Here is a 24417-nt window from a genome sequence, read left to right as displayed (position 1 = left end):
AATATTTATGTGTTCTTTAAATAAATTCTAACAATTTACATCATATATAATTGATTCCATAATATTCATAAATTTAAAAAGAATAAAGTCATGTATTCTTACCGTATCCGCAAAATGACTCAAAATATGTTCAGTATTTAATCGCAACAACATGTCTTCTAATTTTTTACCGGCAATTAAAAACATTAATTAAATTAGTTTATAATAAATATAAAATAAATAATAGAAAATAAAAAAATACTAAAATCTAAATAATTATATAAACAATTATACCTGTTTATATATATATATAATAGTTTAAAAGAAATATAATTTAAGTGTGTTTTTTTTAGTTGGGAAAGGGGTTTATATAGGGAGAGAGTTAAGTTTGGCGGGAGAAATTGGGTGGGAAGGTTGAGGCGGAAGGCGCATCCTAAGGGTAATGTCAGTTTGAAAATTAATGAGAAGGTACGTCTTCGGGCATACACTTTTCAGAGGATAACCAATTTAAACGATTTTGTAGGTAAGACGTGTTTCATCGGGTATACCTTACTATTTTTTCCGATAATGCGCTTTCCTTGAATGCGTCTCTTTCTCTCAGGTGTTAGATCGAAAAAAAATTCGGACTCAATAACTGATCGGTAATATTTTATTTTAAAGGTTAAAGGAAAGCTAGCAATTTTTGTTTCTTCCCTTAAATAGACAAAGTGTTCCCCGAAATTGTAATAGCGTGACATGCACAGGCAGGGCAAGAGCGTGAAGCACGCAAGAAGAGTAAAAGCAAATGCAGTCACAGCTGTGAGCTGTTATCACACGGCGTTTCTTTCATTTCAATGTTCCGAAATTAAAAACGAACAAGTCAAAAAGAAAGCATAGTTTTCCTCTTCTTTTCCCTGCTTCCATCTCTCTTCACATTCTTTGATTTTCCCCCTTCATGTTTCTCACTTCGAAGAAAGAAAGGAATAAGAAAGAAAACCCTAGAGCCCTTTTCTTTAAGGTAATTATCTCCAGATATGGAGTTGAATAGGGGCGTATTTATAGTATTTTTAATTGTACTTTCGAGTGCTGGTTTGGGTTTAGCTGGGGACATAGTTCATCAAGACGACGTTGCTCCAAAGAGACCCGGTTGTGCTAATAATTTTGTGCTGGTAATCTACCAAAAACCCCTCAACTTTGCCTTTTCTTTTTCTGTTCCTCATTTTTCCCTCGGGGTCTGTTTTGCTTTTGTGAAAATGGATGAATGCTGAAATCTTGACTTTTGCTTTTGTTCTTGATGTTTGATTAAGATGTTTTGTGTCGATTATTAGTTTAATTGTCCTTTCTTAGGATTCATTTGCTTCAAAATTTGACTTTGTCTTATAGTTATTGTTTGATTGCTGGGAAATGGTGGCATTTTTTTTATTGTTTTAGGCTGTGGTTTTGGACCTTTGGTTCAGATGGGAAATGTTCAAACTTGCTATTAGCAAAATTTATCCTATATAGTATATAGGTTTAATTTTTTTAGAATGAAAAAAAAACAACAAATAAAAAACGGTTAAACTTAGCTAAGTTGTTACTTCGGGCCTTGCTTAGTATTAATCTTTGCCCATATTACTGGTTTGTTGAAACACTTTAGGCATTTCCTAGCAGCCAGAGGAATCCTTAATCTTTCCTAAAGGCAATATCTTTTTATTTTAATGCGCCTTTAATATCTGAAATATTTGCAACTTGAACTCAGATTACAAAAAAAAGTGTAAATTGCTGAAAATTATTCGGCATTTTTGTCTTCCTCTTTCTTCTATTTCTACATTTTGAACTTAAAAAGTAGATTTTATTACTTATTCGCTGCCCTTTGAATATTGAGTTAGATATGGTGCTTGTATATTGCAATCTTTCTTTGTTCATCTCAAAGTAATGAATATGGCCTTTGCATATTAGATTTAATCCAATAGTTTATAGGTAAAAGTCCCAACATGGATTAATAGTATAGAAGACAATGAATATGTTGGTGTTGGTGCTCGTTTTGGACCTACTCTGGAGTCTAAAGAAAAACATGCAAACCATACCAGGCTCGCCCTTGCAGATCCTCCTGATTGTTGCAGCAAGCCTAGGAATCAGGTTTTCAATTCTGATTTTTTATACAATATATCCATCCAATTTGACTCTTAGATGTATTCTTTCTGACGGGCTTGTGCTTCCATCTGATCAGTTTCCCCTAAACTTGTTCCTTTTTAGTAATCTTGAATATCTCCTCTGTTGGTAGCTTACAGGGGAGGTTATTCTGGTGCATCGAGGTAAATGTAGTTTCACAAAGAAGGCAAATGTTGCTGAAGAAGCTGGTGCTTCTGCCATCCTCATAATAAACAACCAAACAGGTATCTTGGGAGTTGGGACCTTTTTAAACCCAAAAACATAAAGAATATTTTCTGTTCTCAAGATTTGTTCTTCAAAACAAAATGTTGAAGCAATTTTGTAGACATACATTTTGGTTTATAATATCTTTTCATTTTTCATCTGTAGCCATCATTATGAAAAATGATAATTCTACATTAACTGTGATTGGAAAGTTACTCATAAGATTTCTTTTCCTTCTCATGATATGTATCTAAACTTTGCTGCATTTTATCTGCTAAAGTTCTCAACATAGCTTTTGTGATATCATCATTTTCAGCCTTTGGGGCTTATTTGAGCTATAATTATGGTATAATCAGATTCTTAATCTATTTACCTTTACAAATATGGGTAATGTTACATTAAAGATGATAGAATTCAATGTAGTTGTTAGTTATTGTTATAAGCAGTTGTCAACAGATCAAACCTTATTTGTGCTTTCTAAGTAGTGAATTTTTAATTTTTTTCTACAGAACTCTTCAAGATGGTTTGTGAATCTGATGCTGATGTAGATATAAAAATACCAGCCCTTATGCTACCTCAGGATGCTGGTTCACGTTTGGAGAAATTTATAATAACAATGCCATGGGTATGACTTTCCAGGCTTCTTTTCATCAATGTTTCAGTCCGCTCTGCCTCTTTGTTGTTCTGGAAAAGTACTCTATTTCTGATGTTTTTCTTTCCTTGACAATACCTCATTTGGCATCATGTCAGAATGGATTTTAAATTTTCTGCACTTTCTGACCTTTATGTAGTTGCTGTTGCACTTTACTCTCCAAAGCGTCCGGCAGTTGATATTGCTGAAGTGTTTCTGTGGCTAATGGCTGTTGGTACCATTTTGTGTGCTTCTTATTGGTCTGCTTGGACTGCTAGAGAAGTTGCTATTGAGCAAGACAAGCTGCTAAAGGTAACTTTAAACCCTTTAAGAGCAAATTCTATTCTTTGTTTTTCAATTCTGTTCAAGACTTCTAGTATATATGCAAGCATTCATAAACATATAGCAGCAGTTTTTTCAATTATATCATTCACCACAATAATATGTTGATTGATATTGGCACAGGATGCATCAGAAGAAGTAGTACAAGTTGAAGGTGCAGGTTCTAGTTGTTTTGTTGACATAAATACAAAGTCAGCAATTCTGTTTGTTGTGGTTGCTTCATGTTTCTTGGTCATGCTTTACAAGCTTATGTCATTCTGGTTTATTGAGGTTCTGGTGGTTCTCTTTTGCATTGGTGGAATAGAGGTGAGCTTGGCTTCGTATATCTCTATGCTTAGATCAGTTTGGCTTATTTCTTCCATCTTGTTATTGTAGTTCTCAAGTTACTATGGAGCAACTTATTATCTCTCACACAGTTCTCAATATTTTTGCTGGCAGTTTTAAGATTTTATGATGATGCTAGTTTTCTTTTATTTGCTTCTCTAAGTTCTCTTCTTCCTTTTTTTTGATATGTTCTTTTGAGAATCTTACTAAAAGTTCTGGCCGAGGCTTAATACTGTGTTGAAGGGCATTTTATATTCTATTTGTTGCTATCTAAACGTCCTTAATATGACTAATGATTATGATTTACAAAAGCCATTTAATGAAAGCAATGTTTTTGCACATGCAAATCTTATGAATGTCAAGCACCTTGCAACTGGAGGCACATACTACACCTTATTCCTTATTCAGTACCAGCATTTGTCCGCGTCATCATTACTTCAGTGGACACTCGCGTCTATTCCATTAGGATTTTACTGAGGCTGGATTTTAGACAACATGTCAATGATCTTGGATGTGTGAGATGCAGGGCTCACAATGCTTCGAGCTTAATATAACTTATCTAAAAGAAACATTACCTACTAAAATAGTTTTATGGTTCTCAATATAATTTCTCAATTTTATGTTACCTTTGTGCTAGGCACAATAGGAAAAAATGCAACTTTCTTGAGAACCCATGACTACATGTGCAATGTTTATTTTGAATGAAAACATATGTTGAATAAGGATGTCTGTATGTAAACACCCGTTAATGGGATGCTGCATTTGTATTCCTTGTTACTTTTTCTGACATCCACTTGTCATAAGGCCTTATAGGACAGATGGTTGTGGGTAGGGTAGGGGAAGACTTTTGAGATGAATGCTAATCCTGGTTATCCTTTTGTGCTTCCAGGGCATGCAAACATGCTTGGTGACTTTATTATCATGGTATGCAATGCTTTTCTATGGATATGTAACTTCTTGATTATTCTACTTCTGCATGACTGTAATCAAACATAGTTAAGAGCAAAGTCTTTTTCAGAAATATGTGTAAAATAACATCAGCAGCTAAATCTCTATTTTTAAAATCAGCAGTATTAGTAGGATTCGTGCGTTTTCTTTCTATGTTTTAACAAACAAGTTAAATCATACCACACTGACAGCTAAGTATCTTCAGCTTCAGGTGTTTTAAAGGCTTTGCAGAATCATTTATTAAAGTACCCTTCTTTGGAGCTGTTTCGCATCTGACATTGGCTGTTTGTCCCTTCTGCATAGCATTTGCTGTTGTTTGGGCAGTGTACCGTACTATCTCCTTTGCCTGGATAGGTCAAGATATTCTTGTAAGACAACATTTCTAGTATCTTATGTTATTGTTACTTTTCTTGATTGCTGAATTTTTCAGCGGATTATATTGTATTCGATGTTTCCATTTGCTTGTAGTCATCTTGCTCTCATTGAAAATTAATATGCTTGGAAAATAGTCTGATTTGCGTTCTTATCATGGTAAACTCATGATATATGAACCTCCTCTTTTTCCTTTTAATCAGGGTATTGCGCTTATAATCACAGTCCTTCAGATTGTCCGCGTGCCAAATCTCAAGGTGAGTATCTTGATTTACTTGGCTTTATCTACCTACTGCTTAGAGACACATGAATGTTTTGCTATTGTATGAGTCTCAACTTTCTCCATGCTTCTGTACATGAAGAATAATTTTTGCATGTTAGTAGTTTACATACGAGAATAACTAAAGGGTTGGAAATTTTTTTATGCTCTTTAGTGGTGAATTTTGTTGAATCAGGTTGGAACAGTTCTCCTGGGTTGTGCTTTCTTGTATGATACCTTCTGGGTGTTTGTCTCCAAATGGTGGTTTCATGAGAGCGTGATGATAGTGGTAAGTGATTATAAATATAATCTCTTCACCATTGAATTATGAACTTGTAAACCATATGGTCTGATGAGGGAATGATATTATTTTTTGATAGGAATAAAAGGCCTCAAAAAACCCCCTTGGTGGTTAACGGAACTTAAAAATAGTTCCTTAATCCACACAAGGAGGAAAGGAGTGCCCTAGGATTCAATAAACTCAAATATAACAAAGTAATACAAACCATCTCCCTCAAGAGATATAAAACCAAAAAGAAACAGCCCTTAACAGAGCATAATTCAACCAATACCCGCCTTAGCTAGGACATCCGCCTCTATATTGGCTGTCCTACTAACCCAACTAATAAAACCTTCAAAAACACTAAGCTTTTGAATAATGTCTTTAACTATTTGAACATAAACAACAGGACAAGAGACCACATCCTTAATCCAGCCAACTGCCACCTGACTATCACTCTCAATAATCAATCTATCTTTAACCCTATGACGAATAGATTCAAAAAATCTAAACCCTTTAGGATAGCCTTCAATTCCATTAAAGTTGGGGGCCCCGGACCAGCCGGCTCTTTGAAGGAGCCAAGAATCGAACTAGACATGTCTTTCAAAATACCACCTAAGCCACTCCTCTTCCAATCACTCGAGGTAGCCGCATCCACATTAAGTTTAACAAAACCTTTTGGAGGAGGGGACCAAGGAAACACGGTTGAAACCCGATAAGAATGGGATGAGTAGGAATCCACTATGGACGGGTCAGCAATAATATCATCCTTGGAAATAGTAACTTGAGTTTCCTTAGCTAGAAACCATGAAGCAAGCCTGCACCTAGCTAGAAAGAAAATCTCTGCTCGGTCAAGCTTGAGGGAATGATATTATTGTTCTTTTTTCTTCTATCATAGGTTGCTCGTGGTGATAGAAGTGGAGAGGATGGAATACCAATGTTACTAAAAATTCCCCGGATGTATGATCCTTGGGGTGGCTACAGTGTTATTGGATTTGGAGACATAATCTTACCTGGACTGCTTGTGGCATTTTCGCTAAGGTTTGAATGACTACCATCTCTACACGTGATCTATAAATTTATCTTGGTCTTAGTTATATTTGCTAATTCTTTATGCTTTTGTATAGTGTAAGACCTTATAGCCTTAGGACCAGAACATGCTGATCGTAACTTGTTAATAGGTCATATGTACAATGTTTACATTGACAAATCCGTAAATTATGTTACCGTGGCTTATGAACCTGCCATTGGTCAAACTAGATTTGCGGCATAGTTTAAATTGGAAATATTTGGTTCTGTTTGTATTGATAAGTTATGGTACACGGATTTGTTCCAACAATGAGATTGGTTTCTTATGTTTGGTGTGTTTAGTGTTCATTGACTGATCATGTTAATGTTTTTTTTGGTAGGTATGATTGGCTGACAAAAACGCCTCTTCGAGCAGGGTACTTTATATGGGCAATGACTGCTTATGGTTTAGGTATGAAAATTTGTTGTCTCAAACTTGAATTTTACTTGTTTATAGTCTCAAACTGAAGAGGCTCGGGCTCTTACTGTTAATGGGGGCAATAAATTCTTTTGGTTCCGACTTGCGGAGATTATCTATTCTAAATCTAGTAATCCCCAAATTGAAAGGGGAAGAAAATGATATTGCACCAATTTACCCTGCCCAAGAATGTAGTAGGAATATACATCTTTAGCAGTTTGTTTCGTTGCCCATCTTACAACATAAAGACCATTGACTCAGTAATTCTATATTTGTTTAAAATAATTCCACAGGTCTTCTGGTCACATATGTGGCCTTGAACATGATGAATGGACACGGCCAACCTGCTTTGCTTTACATTGTTCCTTTCACTCTCGGTAAGTAGCAATGATATTGAAAGTAGCGCAGTTGCAGTAACATACATTGCCGTCCTCATAAACCCCCGATGAAATGTTATCTTTACTTTATTTCTCTTACCAAGCATCTCTTGTTTGGGATTCAGGGACCTTTATTACACTGGGGAAGAAGAGAGGTGATCTCAAAACTCTCTGGACACGAGGAGAACCGGAAAGGCCTTGTCCGCATGTCCAACTTCAGCCCTTAGAACAAAAAGACTAATGGTAATAAACCCTGAACAATAAGTACCTCTAATGTGTGCCAGTTTTTGGCGTAGAGTAAATAACCAGTTTATAAACATTTTTACCCTTCCAGGTTGTAGAGAAGCATGTAATATTTGTATAGTTGTTACAACACGTTTAGAAATTAACCAGTAACAGACTAGTTTGAAGCTAGTTAACGGCTAATTTCATAGAAGCTTTACCTTGTATCGTGCTGACGTATCGGTTCCACGAACCTCTTTGCAACATCATCATTATACAATCGAGTTTTTCTGCACTTACCTACCACAGGGAATGAATGGCAACTTGCCTACACATCATCCTTGTGCTGTGTTCTGCCATCCCAGAGATGATATCCCATTCATATATATGATTTTATGTGCACTATTTAAACAGACCACCACATGAAAATTCCAAGAAATAGGAGCCAATGAAATTGAGGATCCAGGTAAAGCTTGCCATGCACTAACATTTTCATTTTGACCATCATTTTTTAAATTTTGTCAATTAAGTCATTAAATTATTTAAATGCATTTAATCAAGTCATTTGCTATTAACAATTAACGGAAGTACTGACGTGGAAGTTAATAAAATTGTATAATTATACATTTAGTTCTTATTACTTACATAATCTATTAAATTGGTCATATTTTAAAATTAATTCGATAAAAATAATGTAGTAATATTTTGTATAAATTTTTATAGAAACAATGATTTTATGTCAATTATGTAACATCTATCGTTTAAGGTTATAATTTATTAATTTATTGACCATGTTCAGAGAACTCGAACATCAGTATAAATATGATTATTCATTATTTATTAATTAATTTTTTTTAACAAATATTATCTTATATTCATCTTAATTTTATAAATAAAAAATAGTGAACTAAAATATCACGGGCAGTTATACTACCCGTAAAAAATATCAATAACCCAGATTTTCGGCTCACATTCTTAACCCCGTCACTAGTATCCACCGTCCAAAAATGGGTGAAAAAATGAAACAAATAATGTAAACAATGTTATAGTTTTTTTCATATAATTTTAGGTTATTTAATATATTTTTTTGCTAATAAACTCTAAAGAGATTTTTTCGAAAATATACTCCTGAGATAATAATTTCATTAACGAATTCGAATTCAACTAGAGTCTCGTACTTTTTAGATGATTATAATATTATGATTAGACTTTAAGCTTTTGAGAGTTTCATATGATCTATCAAAAACGAAATTATTCAATATTTGACAATCAATTCTATTTAATATATTGACTTACAATTAATTACAATGGTCTTACGTATGATGTTATTAGTCGGTCAATATAAATCTCTATCAACTATGATTAAGAGATGCTCTCTCTATCTCCGCTTTGTCTCATACTCTCCGATACACATTATCCTTCTTTTATATTATATCTTTCTCCTCCCTTCCCTTTTAAAGAATCATCGGATAACTATCATCTTTGCATAATTGTGGTTCTTCATCAAAATATAATGGATAAACCTTCAACTACATACACAATCCATTTATTTCTATCAATAAAATTAAATAATATTAAACACATAATATATTTATGATATATTTTTATATATTGTACCAACCTGTTGAACATAAACTATTTTGCAAATGATAGTAAGGAATATGCTATTTTATTCGGAGCTATCCATTAGTGTATTTGACGTCATCGAAACTCAATTGTCTTTGATAATCCGCTAGAGGATAATACAGGTATAATCGAAAGAAGTATTGACGTACAATGCTCTCAAGCAGAAGCTTAAGTCTAAGCGCAGAAAGCTTCAATCCAATTGCCGCTAAGTGAAAAAACTCTTATGAAATATCGGATTATGATCAATACAGATGGTTCAAGAGAGGAAAGCAACGACTTGTCTTCATGTGGGGGTGCTGTTCGAAACCATGAAGAAACGTGGTTAATGAGGTTTAAGAAATTTCTTGGAACGTGCTCGATTTTGGAAGCAGAACTTTGTGGTGTTTACGTTGATCTCCACTGGGCTCGAGACACCAACCTGAGGAGAGTGATTATTGAGAATGATAACTTAAATGTTATTAACATGCAACAGAATCATAAAAGGAAGTCTAATTTGCTAACCATTGTGGATCATATATACTGCTTGCTTGACCGAGATTGGGAGGTCAGATTCTAACATGTTTTGAGACAAAGTCATCGGGTTGCAGACAGTTTAACGAGGAGTGCTGGCCCGGATATAATTGAAACACAATTCTTTATTGTCCCTTCCAATGAGATTGTTGATTTATCTAACGAGAATAATTCTTGAGGTCCGAGTTAGACGTTGTTAGGCAATTCTTGATGGTGATTTTTTGCTCTGTTTGGAAGTCCATTGTTGTTGTTTTGTTATTATCATGTATACTCTTTTCTTTCACTATTATTAGAGAGAGTTTCAACGAGACATATGATAATAACTCTCATCTCTCATAAAAAATACATATTTGAGAATAAATTTACTTTCTCTAAATATAATTATAATTTTTAGGCTATTAGGTTTTAATGGATTTCAATATGATTTTATAGGATTTATTTTTTTTAGAATATTTGAATTTAATTCAGATTAAATTGAACCGAGTTCATGATGATTTTTTTTATCCAAAATAATAATATAATCATATCTTATATATTTAGTGATAATTACAATACTATTTCTCTCTTCATATTTTCAATTAAATCAATGTTATTCCAAACAAAATTCCATTTTTCATACGTTTATTTATATTGAATCGAAACAAATATATATTTATATTCAAAGATTCAAATTAGATTTCAAATGAACTAAAAGTCCAACTCAACCCAACCGAGCCTTAATTTTACTATTAAGTGGATTGGTGCATTGTAAAATTGGCCGAATAAGTCAGACAAGTAAAAACAACTCATTGATTAATTTGCTCAAATAATATATTTTATTTAAAATCGTATCAAGTCAAAGTGATATGTTTTAAAAAAATTAATTTTTTATTAAAATTTATCACATAAGAATGACAAGTTCCAATAAAAAATATTTTATAAGAACTTATTATATCCACCTGACAAATTTTAAGTTACTGTAAAAAATACCAAAATTAATTTTAAATATAAGTTAATGAAAGACAAATATTACCTTGGGCCATCCTATTTAAACCCAAACTTTGAAAAGTATGCCACGCCAAAGCTCTCAACTCAACGCCGGTTAAAATTCACTTACTCAACACTTTAAAACAATTAATTTCCTATTATATCCCCCGCGGCCGCTCCTCATCTTCCCGAGGAAGGTAGATAAGAATAACAAACGATTTGAGGATAAAATGGGAAATCAAACACAAAAACAATTAAAATATAGTGCTTTTTTTTAAAAAATTATTCGAGAGCAAAGCAAGAAAACAGAAGGGCAATTGCCAAAGCTATAAAAAAAAAATCGTAATCACACTGACCAGCGTAAGCTTAAAAAAAGAAAAACAAATAGTCAAAGCCCCCCACACCCTTCCCTCCTTCGAATTCCTCTCTATCCCTCTCTTTATTCCTTCTTTTTTGTTTCCCTTTACTTTCTCTCTCTAGATTTCACCCCCTTTTCTGCTTCGAAATCCCTATTTTTTTTAAAACCAGAGGTAGGCTTCCTTTCTTTGCGTGCAATCTCAATCTTCCTAGTACGTTTCTTGTTCCTCGTTTAATCTTGTCTCATTTACATTATTTTACGAAAAGATGGATAGGGCCAATCTTTTTTTAGCTCGCATAAACCTTAGTTCTTGTATTGTGATATTGGAATTTTTGTTTCCCGCTGTCTTAGACTGAAGATTTGGTTTCTAATTTTTAGCTTTTTGGCATGTAAAGAACGTTGCTTGCGTATGGTTCAATGTTGGGTGCTTGCTTGATGCAGTAGATTTGGTTCACTTCTGAATCAAAACTGTAAGTTTTTAGTTATTTATTGTATGCTTTGATGGTAAACTGGATTGAGTCAGTCACCTGGGGAGGGAAGCATTTTGAATGTTAACACATTTTGATTGTTCCTCTTGGTTTATTTTAATAGATCAACGCCATTTGGTTGCTTAATGCTGTTGTTTTGCTATGCGGCTTTTGAGTTTGCCTTCCTGGTCAGCATTTCAAGCTGCTGGGAGTTGATTTATTTTACCTTAAGTTTAAAATTTTAACGATTATTGGAACATGCTAAGAGTTTTATAGTTTTGATTGGAATTGTGTTTGTGTGACTTGAAGACAATTCTTATATTGTCTAAACTAATGGTGTGAAATAGCGTTGTAAATTTATTGGATCTGTTCTTCGTAGAACAAAGTTATCAAGTTTAATGATATAATGTTTAGATTTTTGCAGCTAAATTGTTTTGTTCACGTGAAGAAGATCTAGAAATGACTATTTCCTTAGTTGTCATGTCATGGTCTGTGGTTCAACTTATGTACTACTTGTTAATTGGTCACCGAGTCACTGTTAGGTCATGTTTTGTTAAGCATTCAATGGAAGAAATGTTCACAACTATATCACTTAGAATCTCTGAAATTTGAATTATACAGCCCATTTTATTTATTTTCCTTTTTGAGGGTTGGTACTCTATTGTTTATTATTTTTATAATTTTCCGACATTGCTTCTTAGCATTGGCACTCTGACTTAAGTTTGACCGAAGGTGTGATTTTTTTAAAATTATTCATGCTTAGTTTCAAAAAACTGCTTTAGTGAATAAAATTGTGATTTTTTTTTTGATAGGAATGAAAGGCCTCGTTAAAAACCCCCTTCTTGATTAAGGAGCTTGATAATAAGCTCCTTAATCAGCGGAAGGAGGAAAAGAGTGCCTTTAATTTTATTACTAATGGAAAAATTACATAAGATACAACCATTACAGCAATAACAGTACATAAAACTTAAAAACATCCCCTGGCATAAAAGCCTTTACAGTACATAAAACTTAAAAACACCCCCTGCCATAAAAACCTTCACAGTAGAATAGAAAACCATAGTTGACTCCGAACAATCAACCTATCCCACTCTTAGCTAGATTGTCTGCCTCCCCATTGCACGCTCTTGGAATTCACCTCACTGAATGTACCTTACTAGTGATGAATGTACCTCACGACAGCCATTGAAAGGAGGAGAAGAGTACATTTTTTTGATAGGAATAACAGACCTCATCACAAACCTCCTCCTTGATTAACGGAGTCTGATAATCATTGTGATTTATTTTATCGACAGTGGCTTTGCTTTTCTTCTCTATAAACACAAATGAAATTTCCTTCTAGATGTGATGCTCGTTCAATTTCCTGGCAGGTCAGAGTAATGTGTGCGTTTCATGTTTGAGGTGGCACACCCATTGAATCTGTTCTTTCTCAATTTTCTTTTCAATGCTTTCTATGGTGGTTCTGATTTCCTTTTCCTTTTTCCCCTCATTTACATGTTGCAGTTTTACTTTAACATTTTTTCTTAGGATTTGATTCTGGAAGAAGTATGCCGCTGATAGTTAGGAGAAATGCAAAGATATCATGCTGCCGGCTGCAGTAGTGCAGTTAATAACAGTATAGGAGGAGCCACAGCTAGGGATACTTCCCGGGCTGACTCATCTTCAGTACCATCCAAATTTTCATTGAATTCTAGGTAAAAAAGTAACTTGATGCTTTATGTTCTGTTCACTGATACTTGTTTTCTTGAATTGATTTCATTTATTGATTCCAAAATCTGTGTTTGATTATATATTAGGATATTTTTCTTTATATGAAATTTCAATCAATGGCCACATTTTTTAGAATATTCTGCTCATACTTACAAGAACACTTCAATTTGGAATTAATTTTTCTAAGTCTTGTAGTGAGTATTTTGTTCCCTTTTTTTCTGACTCTGTGATTGTGTGTACGCTGCATCATGTTGTTGGTCACCTTTCTTGTTTTAACAAATTATTTGTGTGTTCTCTGAAAAAAATATTTTCCACACTGAATAAGACTCTCTCTCTCCCCCTCCCTCAACATATTTATCCTTGACATTTTTTAGAGTTGTGAAGCTGTCTACTTGGGGGAAGTACACATTTTTCCTACCCAATCTCCTTATTTTTATTTTTGTAGGTGGCATTCTCAGTTAGCTCCCTACAAGTTGAAGTGTGACAAGGAACCTCTGAATTCCAGGTAATTTATGCAATTGAACTGAATTGTTGTGTTAATTGTATTTATGCAGAATGATTTAGTAATTCCTCAGAATAAGGTTATATGTTGCTTATAATTGCTTTGTAATAGCTAACACAGTTGATTGTCGCACTGATATGACTTAGGTCATCTTTTTAGGTTGTATGTTACTTTTTGTTGCTTTATATTATGGGTTGGAAGCTGACTAAGTTTATGGTCCAATTGGTTTGATAAATAATTATAAAGGAAAAAAATGAAATTTAAGGAAAGGAAGGAAGGTTAAGAAAAGGAAATGATTCCTGTGTATATTCTAATAGTTAAAGTTAATAAGGGAAAGGAAAGGAACTCTCACAACCTTTGTTTGGTTAAACAACAGAAAGGAAAAAATTGTTCATAATAATGGCTTTTTCAATTATATCTTTTTTATAAAATGAATTATGTAGGTGATTAAAACGATAGAAAAAGTATATTATATCTTAAAGAACTTATATTACTTTCCAAATCTTTCCTCCCTGATTGGCATAAATAAAAATGAAGGGTTTCAAGGGGAAGTAAGGGAGATTCAACTCCTTTCACTTTCCCCTGCTTAAATATAAAAACAAGAGAAACCTACTTCTGTCCTTACCTTGTTTTACTCCAATTCAAACATAGGATTAAAGTTCATCTTCTTAAGTTATTGGACATCTTGTGTACTAATTTTTATCCGTTTTCAGACTCGCCCCCCCTGATTTTCATCCTCATACTCAAAATTGTCCCGAGGAGACCCTCACTAGAGAAAATGTGCACCAGGGATATAAGGAGACTATTGATGGACTGGAGGTATAATCTTATGATTGATTAAGATTCATTACCTCTTTTTGTTTTGCTGCAACAGCTGTATGTGGATTTTGTTCTGCATGCAAGTGATTGTAACTATGTTCACTTTACCGATCCATATGAATTGAAGTCGCATATATTTATATATGTACACTTTGAACAACTGTTTTTGAGCCTGAGTTAAAAATGATTGTAATTGGGTCTCTGTAAACATGAAAAGCTTGGATAATGATTTTTTTGTTTATTTGATATTCTTAATTGAAGTTCAAGTGTATATTCCATATTAATCTCATTTACTTTATAGGAATCGGATGAAACCATATTTTTCTAGTGTGCAAAATTTTCTTATGGTTTGGGAACTTATATCCGATGCATATGCTCCTAGCACAAGATTCTCATTTTGGTGTCGCAGTCTCTGTCAAACATTACTTTCTTCTTCCCGATGATGGCGTTTGATTTGTTTTTATTTAACATCTGTGCTTATCTGAGATTGAAATCCAATAGTATCTGTGTGAGGGCTGTTTTGACTTCTTGCTTATATAACAACATAGCAATCTGTTAAAGCTGTATGGATTTTAAATCTGAAAATTTTTAAGATAATTCCAAGAAGTTAACTATTTCTAGTCAGGTTCTTTTATTACCATCCTTTTTCTTGTTTAACATGGCACTGTCATCTTTTCAGGATTTGAAAGAGACTTCATCGACTCAGGTTCAGGTTTTTACGAAGCCAGTTGTTCTGAAATGCAGAGATGTAAGTCACTTTATTGGGATACTGTGGTCATCAAGCAGACCTTTATAAGAATGCATAATTAACTTATCGACTCAAAAAGGGTTTTTCTATGCAATGTAATTGTCAGTTCTTTAACTTTTAATACCTTCCTCTTATTTGCAGGCAATCAGAAAGTGTCTAAGGGCTATCAATGAATCGCGTGCTCAAAAGAGGAAGGTGATACATATGTTCTTTTCAAATTTATTAACTTATCTGCTTCTTTTTACTTGTTTGTTTATTGTGTCCCCGCCCCCCTCTCTTTTGCATCCTTTCTAAAGAACTATATTTTGTTCTTACCAGGCTGGCCAGGTTTATGGTGTTTCTCTTTCTGGTTCACTGTTAAGTAAACCAGTGGTTTTCCCTGAACAAAGGCCATGCAATGAAGATTTCAAGAAAAAATGGATTGAGGTAAGTTCATAGCCCCCAAGTTGGTTGTACATAAGTCTCTAGTTTTAATTTTTTTTGACTTCATTGAACTTGGTGAAAGTCTAACGCTTACTTTATGCATGAACTCAATGACTTGTTATGTTATGTTTTGTCAGGGCTTATCACTGCAACACAAACCTTTGTGTTCTTTGGCTGATCAAGTTCCTCAAGGGTATAAGAAAAGAACACTAATAGAGGTTCTTATCAGGAATAATGTTCCATTGCTGAGAGCAACTTGGTTTATCAAAATAACATATCTTAATCAGGTACAATAGTCTTAATTTATTCGTACGATCCAATCATGCATTCTGTAATAGCCTGCTGTTACTCATAATATTGGAAGGCAGCGGATTAATGGTCATCTTTTGCAGGTTCGTTCTGGCGCTGCAATTTCTTCTGGATCACCTGATAGATCTCAATTATCGCGCACGGAGCTCTGGACGAAAGATGTTATTGATTACATGCAGTATCTTTTGGACGATTTTTTTTCGCTAAATAATTCTCATTCTGCTCAACATGATAGAGATCGATTTCCACAAGTGGTTTATACTGGGTCTTTGCACCATAGGAGTGATCTGGGACCAGCAATTACTGAAGGTGGTGAACTGACCCTTCACTTTAAGTGGTTGTATGTAGTGCGGCTCTTGCAGTGGCATCATGCAGAAGGATTGGTTCATCCTTCACTTATCATTGATTGGGTTCTGAATCAACTGCAGGTATTGTATTTGTTGTATTCTATCCTCATTACATATAATTTTTCTACTGTGCTGGGAGGTTTGTTCATATAGAAAATAATTTACGAGCTTATGATCATTTTCTGTTTCTGATTATTTATTTGTGCTCTTCCAGGAAAAAGAATTGCTTGAGACTCTGCAGTTGCTATTGCCTATCATTTATGGAGTTCTGGAAACCATCATTTTATGTCTGACGTATGTACGCAATCTTGTGGGTGTAGCTATTCGCTTCATTCGCGAGCCTTCTCCAGGTGGATCTGATTTGGTTGATAACTCCCAGAGAGCCTACACAATATCTGCACTTGTTGAGATGCTTCGCTATTTGATACAGGCTGTGCCAGATACATTTGTTGCTTTAGATTGCTTTCCCTTACCAACTTGTGTGATCTCACATTCATCGAGTGATGGTTTTTTATCCAAGTTCTCAGACGATGCTGAGAAAATAAAAATTTATTCGGCAGATGCATATGTTGTCAAAGGTAAAGGGTTTGACTCTCAATACCAATCCTTGTCATTTAACCATGTTGTTTCCACCATCCGGAAACGTGCCGATAATCTTGCTAAAGGCGCAAGTTCTGGATATCCTAGCCAAAGTGTAGCAAAAGTTGTGCAGACACTGGATAAAGCCCTTTTGCAAGGAGATCTGATAGATGCTTATAAACAGACCTTCACCGATCTTTATGATGGAGCAGTTGGCGAAGGTTGGGTAGCAGCAGTCAGTCCATGCTTAAGATCATCGCTAAAATGGCTTCAGACTGTGAATTTGTCATTGATTTGCTCAGTTTTTTTCCTTTGTGAGTGGGCAACTTGTGATTACAGAGATTTCCGATTTGGTCCACCCTGTGACATGAAGTTCACTGGTAGGAAAGATTTTTCACAAATATTTCTTGCAATTCAACTTTTGAAGCTGAAGATGAAAGAGCTGCAGAAACAGCACAAGAAGGGAAGGGCATCAAGAAAGAACAGTCAGCAGAAGAGCTATTCCATCAAGGATTTGTTGGGAAATACACATGAAGCTAAAAGCAATGGAAAAGGTGTGAATGGTAGAACAAGTAACTCTTCTGATATATTTAACAGTCCAGGTCCTCTGCATGATATTATTGTCTGCTGGATCGATCAGCATGATGGGCATAAAGGAGAAGGTAGCAAGCGTCTTCAGCTTTTTGTATTGGAACTCATACGCTCTGGAATTTTTTATCCTCAGGCATATGTAAGGCAGCTGATAGTTTGTGGAATTATTGATACAAATGGACCAATGGCTGACCTGAACACAAGGAAGAGACACCAACGAATCTTGAAGCAGCTCCCAGGGCAGTTTATGGTTGATGCTTTGGAAGAAGCAAGAATTGCTGAGGGCTCAGAACTGCTTGAGGCTATGAATATTTACACAAACGAGCGTCGTCTTGTCCTTCATGAACTTTTTTTTGATTCAAATAACAGTACAAGCGATTCTCATGTACCAGCTAAGAAGCAAAACTATCATTCTACCTCAGGAAGAGATGTTGCTTCCCAAGTTTCCTGTGATCAGAGGAAAACTGTTCAGGCCTCAAAGACTTTCAGGAGAGAAGTGAACCTTGAAGAACTGAAGGCTTCCATCTCAGTTTTGCTGCAATTTCCTAGTTTATCTTTTACTTCTGCAGATAGAGGAGTGGATGAGTCTCAAGGGAGTATCAAAAGATCTATCGAGTCAACATACAACAAGATGGATTTATTTGAAGGTACACCTGTGTGTGAAGACTGTAAAAAGGTAAAAAGACAGAAATTAATCGAGGATAAGAGTTCTTGTCTTCAAGTATCTTCATCAATTCCATCAGATGATGAAGATAGTTGGTGGGTGAGAAAGGGGCCCAAAGTCTTGGAGTCTTCCACAGTTGACCCTCTGCTTAAGACAACAAAGCAAGTGTCTCGTATTAGGCAAAAGCTTGTCCGTAAAACTCAGTCTCTTGCTCAGTTAGCTGCTTCTAGAATTGAAGATAGCCAGGGAGCATCGACAAGTCACGTATGTGATAACAATATTAGCTGTCCACATCATAGAAATGAGGTGAAAATTTTGAAGCCAGATGATGTGACCGAAACAACCCATCATGGAGATATTCTTTTAGTTGCGAAGGGTTTAAAGCAGCTTCACTTTGTAGAGAAGAGGATTGTCACTTCTTGGTTGCTATCTGTAGTTAGGCAGCTTGTTGAAGAGTCTGAAAAATCTGTCGCCAAGGTTGGCCAGTATGGCCGGCCGTTTGTTGCAGCTGATGAGAAGAGTCCCTTAAGGTGGAAGCTTGGTGAGGATGAGCTATCGTCCATTCTGTATCTACTGGATGTTTCTTGTGATTCAGTTTCAGCTGTCAAGTTTCTCCTTTGGTTGCTGCCTAAAGCTATTAGTAATCCGAGTCCTACCATTCATGGTGGGAGGAACATTCTAGCAGTGCCCAGGAATGTGGAAAACCACACTTGTGAAGTAGGAGAGGCATATCTTTTATCATCTCTCCGAAGGTGAAATCATTCTCTTATTTTGATTAATTTTTTCATGCAAATCATACCTGGCTATCAAATTTGTGCTTCTCTGGGTTGGTTCTTTGTTAGTGTCCGTTATGTTGCAGTATGGTTTGATGCACTTACTGTTTCTTGATCTTTAACAGTATTTTTAGCCTCTTTTCCCCCTTTCTTCCCCATTTTTTAAAAGCAAAACTATTCTGAGTTTGTTTGTGAATGCTTATTAGAATTAATGAAACAGTTTAATGATGCATTTTTGGGTGTCTGGGTTGGAACTGAATACTTATTTTTCTTCCCTGAAAGTTATTTTTATTGCTCAATATTGGACTATTGAACCACTGCACTCATCATGGCTAAACATTGTCATTGCTGTCTATGTTTCATGACCTGCATATTTTTGTCTTACATGCTTAATTATGAATTTTGTTCAGGTATGAGAACATACTTATTGCCGCAGATCTTGTGGCTGAAGCTCTGTCTGCCACAATGAGTCGTGTTTCAGCTTTTATGGCCACTAATAGAAGAATTACAGGTTCCGGAACCCTAGTTTTTTTTCGTTATTTGTTGAAGAGGTATGGCAACATTGCCAGTGTAATTGAATGGGAGAAGAATTTCAAGGGGACTTGTGATAAAAGACTTTTGTCTGAACTTGAATCTGGACGAACAGAGGGAGAGTTTGGATTTCCACTTGGAGTTCCATCAGGGACTGAAGATCCTGATGATTATTGCTGTAAGAGGATAACTGTTGGGCGGTTATCTAGAGTGGGTTTAAGCATGAAAGATATGGTTCAGCGTCATATTGATGATGTCTTGCGCTATATCTTAGGTAAAGAGAGAAAACATTTTGCAGCCAATGCACCGAAAAGCCCTGCCACTGAAAAAGGGGATGATGATTATCAAGTAGCTCAACAAATCATAATGGGACTAATGGACTGTTTTAGGCAGACTGGTGGTGCTTTAAAAGAAGGGGACCCAGGTTTGGTGTCCTCTGCTGTTTCTGCCATTGTTAGTAATGTTGGACCCACACTAGCAAATATACCTGATTTTACTGGCGGTGGCAATTATTCAAATTATCAGCCACCTATGAATTCCTTGAATTTTGCTAAGCGCATAGTGCACATTCATTTAATATGTCTATGCCTGCTGAAGGAAGCTCTTGGAGAGCGCAAAAGCCAAGCATTTGAGATAGCTCTTGCAACAGAAGCTTCTTCTGCTTTAGCAAAGGCCTCTCTTGGTCAGTTTCAGTTAGCTCCTGATTCTCATGATTCTAATCCAAACATATCTAGTGACAATTCCCACGGTTCTGCCAATACAACTTTTGGGAGAACTACCAAAATGGCAGCTATTTCTGCCCTTGTCATTGGAGCTATTATTCATGGAGTTATTAGCTTGGAGAGAATGGTAACTGTCTTAAGATTAAAGGAAGGTTTGGATGTTGTTCAATTTGTTAGGAGCACAAAAACCATTTCTAATGGTAATGCTCTATCTGTTGGGGCTTTTAAGGTGGACAACTCAGTTGAAGTATATGTTCACTGGTTTCGGCTATTTGTTGGGAACTGCAGAACTGTTTGTGATGGACTAGTTTTGGAACTCTTGGGTGAACATTCTGTTTTAGCTCTTTCAAGGATGCAAAGAATGCTCCCGATTAATTTGGTGTTTCCACCAGCTTATGCAATATTTGCATTTGTGATATGGAAGAGATTCATTTTGAATAGTAACATTGCAAGTCGTGAAGATATACATCAATTGTATCAGTCTTTAACAATGGCCATTGGAGATGCCATAAAACACATACCTTTTCGAGATGTTTGTATGAGGGATACTCGTGGACTTTATGATATTGTAGCCGCAGATACTACTGATGCTGAGTTTGCTGCCTTGCTAGAGTTGAATGGTTTGGACATGCATTTGAAACCCGTGGCCTTTGTCCCTCTTCGTGCAAGGCTCTTTCTAAATGCAATAATTGATTGTAAAATGCCTTCTGCATTTACACAGGATGATGGGAATAGGTTTTCTAGACACGGTGAATCTAAAGCTCTGCATGCAGAGACTGGATCTAAGCTTTTGGATAAACTTGTTCGTGCCTTGGACAATCTGCAACCTGCTAAATTTCATTGGCAGTGGGTTGAGTTAAGGCTTCTTTTAAATGAACAAGCTCTTATTGATAAGATGGAGAACCATGACATGTCCTTGGTGGATGCTATTCACTCTTCCTCATCTAGCTCTGAAAGAGCCTCACCTTCTGAGAGTGAAAAAGTTTTCATTGAGATTATCCTCACTAGATTGTTGGTCAGACCTGATGCTGCTCCCCTTTTCTCAGAGGTGATTAATCTTTTTGGGAGATCATTAGAGGATTCAATGTTGATGCAGGCTAAATGGTTCTTAGGAGGCCCAGATGTTCTTTTGGGGCGGAAAACTGTCAGGCAACGACTCAGTAACATTGCTGAAACTAAAAACCTTTCTACAAAGAAACAGTTCTGGAAGCCTTGGGGATGGTCTTATTCTGGTGTTGATCTTGTGACTAACAGTGGAGAAAAGAAAAAGTCTGAAGTCACCTCTCTTGAGGAAGGTGAAGTCATTCAGGAGGGTATGGAGACAAAGGGATGTATAAAAGGGTCCACTCAAGTGGATGTTGAAGGTTCCAGTATCAGCCAGCAGCATGTAACGGAGAAGGCTTTCATTGAATTGGTTCTTCCCTGCATAAACCAAAGCTCTATTGACTCGTATAATATATTTGCAAGTGATTTGATAAAGCAGTTTAACACCATTGAGCAACAGATAAACTCTGTTACTCATGGTGTAAGCAAGCAGACTGGTGCTGCTGCTTCTGGAATCGAAGGCTCTACTAATAAAATTAATAATCGCAAAGGTACAAGAGGTGCTAGTCCTAGGTTGGCTAGACGGGCACCGGCACCTGTGGAGTCTGCACCTCCTTCCCCTGCAGCTTTGCAAGCTTCTCTGTCATTGAGGTTGCAGTTTATTGTGAGATTACTGCCAATAATATGTGCAGATGGGTAAATAATATGAACTATTTTCCCCTTTGTTTCATTTTATTCCACTTTAAATAAGCATGATCAGTTTCTATGCCTACTGCTTTGTGAGACTTTTTTTTTGGTTTTCCAAGCATATTTTCTTGTTGCTCTGAATTCTTTTCATGGGGTTCTGTCATTTTGTTTGTTTAATGTCTTGTTGTGGTTATCTTGTAGTACATGCATCTTTCTGCTGGAAATGAATAGATACTGGTTTACTTATTTTCTTTACAAATTCCCCATTGTTATTTGTGTTAATCTTATCTCAATCTCAGCTGAAGCCTTCTAATTTCATTAATTCTGTTGAAAGTGATCTCAGAAATTAGCTTTAACTCTGTGTTATCTATCTGTAATACCAACTCTTTTTTAAATTACTTCATCATTGCTTGCCTTAGCTTTTCAGAGTAATAAATTTTTATTTCAGTGACTTGCCACTCTTTGGACGCAGAAATTGTTTTTTAATTTCTAATTCATAAAATTCTTAAATCGAAAGAGATCTTTTTGCATTGTTTACACTATTTTGGTGAATTCATTGACTTTTGGCCATCCTCTGGTAGCAATTTTTTCATCCTTATTTATATTAATGGTTGTTGAGTAGTCCAGGTGCATCATTTTCATGAAATCTTTAGTCTTATTTCAAGTATTTGATAAACTAGTTACCAAGGTTTGTTCTATTTTCCAGGGAACCGTCAGCACGAAGCATGAGGCATATGCTTGCCTCTGTAATACTTCGACTGCTTGGAAGTAGGGTTGTGTATGAGGATGGGGAACTGGTGCCATCTGTTGTATCCTCAGAAATGTCTGGAGATGGTCTTTTTGACCGCTTATTGTTAATTCTGCATGGATTGTTAAGCAGTTGCAGACCTAGTTGGCTAAAGTCGAAGGATGCCAAGGATTTTTCTGGATTTGACCGTGAATCAGTGGAGGGTTTGCAGGTCTGATCTTTTATCATTTTTCTGATTGAATCTACTGCTGCTTGTTTTGGTATAAAAATAAATTATTATTTGGGCTTTTGAGAGTTCTGGAGGTAAAGAAAGTAATGTGTGGATATGTGGTTATGAGGTGTTTGTTAATGAGACGTGCATCCTCGTATACTTAAATTTACGGAATGTCTTGGTTGGTTTATTTTCAATTGGTTTTGCCTCTCAAAAGTGTTACCATCTTTTCCTGTGGATGCAGAACGAATTAGATTCTATGCAATTGCCTGAGATGATTAGATGGCAAATTCAAGCGGCAATGCCAATATTATTTCCTTCTCTTCGCAGTACGATCTCCTGCCACCCACCTTCTGTTCCTATTGGTGCTCTTAGTTCGCTTCAACCCAGCATCTCTATTCCTGGATCTTCCACTGGAACTACGAATGCCCCTCAGAGACAGGTTGCATTGGCACGGATTGCAAATAATATGTCAGGAAAATCCAAATCAATGCCATTACTGCAGGAGAATGATATGGAAATTGACCCATGGACACTTTTGGAAGATGGAGCAGGATCAGGTCAGTCTTCCAGTAGCACTGCAGCCATTGGCAGCAGTGACCGTGCTAATCTTCGAGCCTCAAGTTGGCTAAAGGGTGCTGTAAGAGTGAGACGGATAGACCTGTCATATATTAGCGCTGTGGATGATGACAGCTGATTTTAGGTTATTTTTAAATTCGGCCTTTTAAGGTTCACAAGGCCCCTCACAAGTCACAACAGGTAAATATAGTGTGTTATTTGTTGTGCATATTGGTCTTTGCCTGTCCCATGTTTGATAGTGGAGGGAGGATTTTGGTTCTTCACACGTTTGGGTGGGCATGCTGGAATCCTTGTGAAAGAATGTCATGATGTGCTCTGATGTAGGCCATGTATTTTGGCATTGCAGATTTACCGTCATTTAAATCCCCACTATGTCTGGGCCGTGTACTCATAGCTGCGGTTCGGAGGCTTTGTTGTATATATAGAGATAATTGTCATAGCTTCAGTTATACCAATTGATCAGGTATAATATCGCAAGAATTACATGGAGTTATTCCTTTGCTTATCAATCTTGTAGTGCCTTGTGTAGATGCTCGTTTCTGTCCGGGGCTAAGTCAGAGCAGACCCGAAGCAGAGCAGCCCGAAGCAGAACAGTTGGAGGCCCAATTCAGCGACCCAGTTCAAGCCCAATGACCCAACAACATTATCATCTAAGCCAGTCCACGTGAAGTCCGGGAAAACCGAAAAAAATGATTATTGGGAGTTAACCAAAACAAAGTGGGGGAGGGTCAGTTTTTACTGGAAATTAACCACTGAAAACGTGGGAGGAGAGAGCACAGGAGAATAAGGGGGCTCAGTTTTGAAACGAGAGGGGGCAGGAACCATTAGCAAGAATTAACAGAACAAAGGACTGAAAACAAGGAAAAGGGGGGGAAGAAAAAAAGAAAAGGAGAGCGTATTGTAAATGATCTCCAGAACATTCAAGAGAAAAAAAACAAATTTTTGTATC

The 24417-nt window shown here is 36.0% G+C and overlaps 2 protein-coding genes and 1 pseudogene across 4 annotated transcripts; all 3 read left to right on the top strand.

Moving 5' to 3' along the window:
• The first annotated feature begins 827 nt into the window (after positions 1–827).
• On the top strand, positions 828–7774 carry LOC120132812 (annotated as a pseudogene).
• Positions 7775–9418: 1644 nt separating this feature from the next.
• Positions 9419–9736, top strand: LOC120132964. Its single transcript, XM_039149635.1, has one exon. It carries the CDS (start codon positions 9419–9421, stop codon positions 9734–9736), a length of 318 nt encoding a protein of 105 aa, XP_039005566.1.
• A 1368-nt stretch (positions 9737–11104) lies between these two features.
• Positions 11105–24118, top strand: LOC120132991 (mediator of RNA polymerase II transcription subunit 12-like). 3 transcript variants are annotated; one of them, XR_005517060.1, is made up of 14 exons: positions 11105–11225; positions 13009–13175; positions 13637–13696; positions 14407–14512; positions 15192–15260; positions 15402–15455; positions 15579–15686; positions 15821–15970; positions 16076–16420; positions 16554–18925; positions 19357–21939; positions 22637–22889; positions 23134–23648; positions 23815–24118. XR_005517060.1 is itself a non-coding variant. In XM_039149662.1 (13 exons), the coding sequence occupies exons 2-13, from the start codon at positions 13051–13053 to the stop codon at positions 23584–23586; spliced, it is 6678 nt and encodes a 2225-aa protein (XP_039005593.1). In that variant the 5' UTR covers positions 11105–11225; positions 13009–13050; the 3' UTR covers positions 23587–23735. The 3 variants fall into 3 exon arrangements, 2 of the variants coding, with proteins under 2 accessions (XP_039005593.1, XP_039005594.1); XM_039149662.1 differs by lacking the exon at positions 23815–24118 and having other exon boundaries at positions 23134–23735; XM_039149663.1 differs by lacking the exon at positions 23815–24118 and having other exon boundaries at positions 11117–11225; positions 12985–13175; positions 23134–23735.
• The last annotated feature ends 299 nt before the right edge of the window (positions 24119–24417 follow it).

This window comes from Hibiscus syriacus, unplaced genomic scaffold, assembly GCF_006381635.1.
Source record: "Hibiscus syriacus cultivar Baekdansim isolate YM2019G1 unplaced genomic scaffold, ASM638163v2 tig00110570_pilon, whole genome shotgun sequence".
NCBI classification, from domain to species: Eukaryota; Viridiplantae; Streptophyta; class Magnoliopsida; order Malvales; family Malvaceae; genus Hibiscus; species Hibiscus syriacus.
The sequence above is the reverse complement of the archived record's forward strand: the minus strand, read 5'-3'. Positions and strand labels throughout refer to the sequence as shown.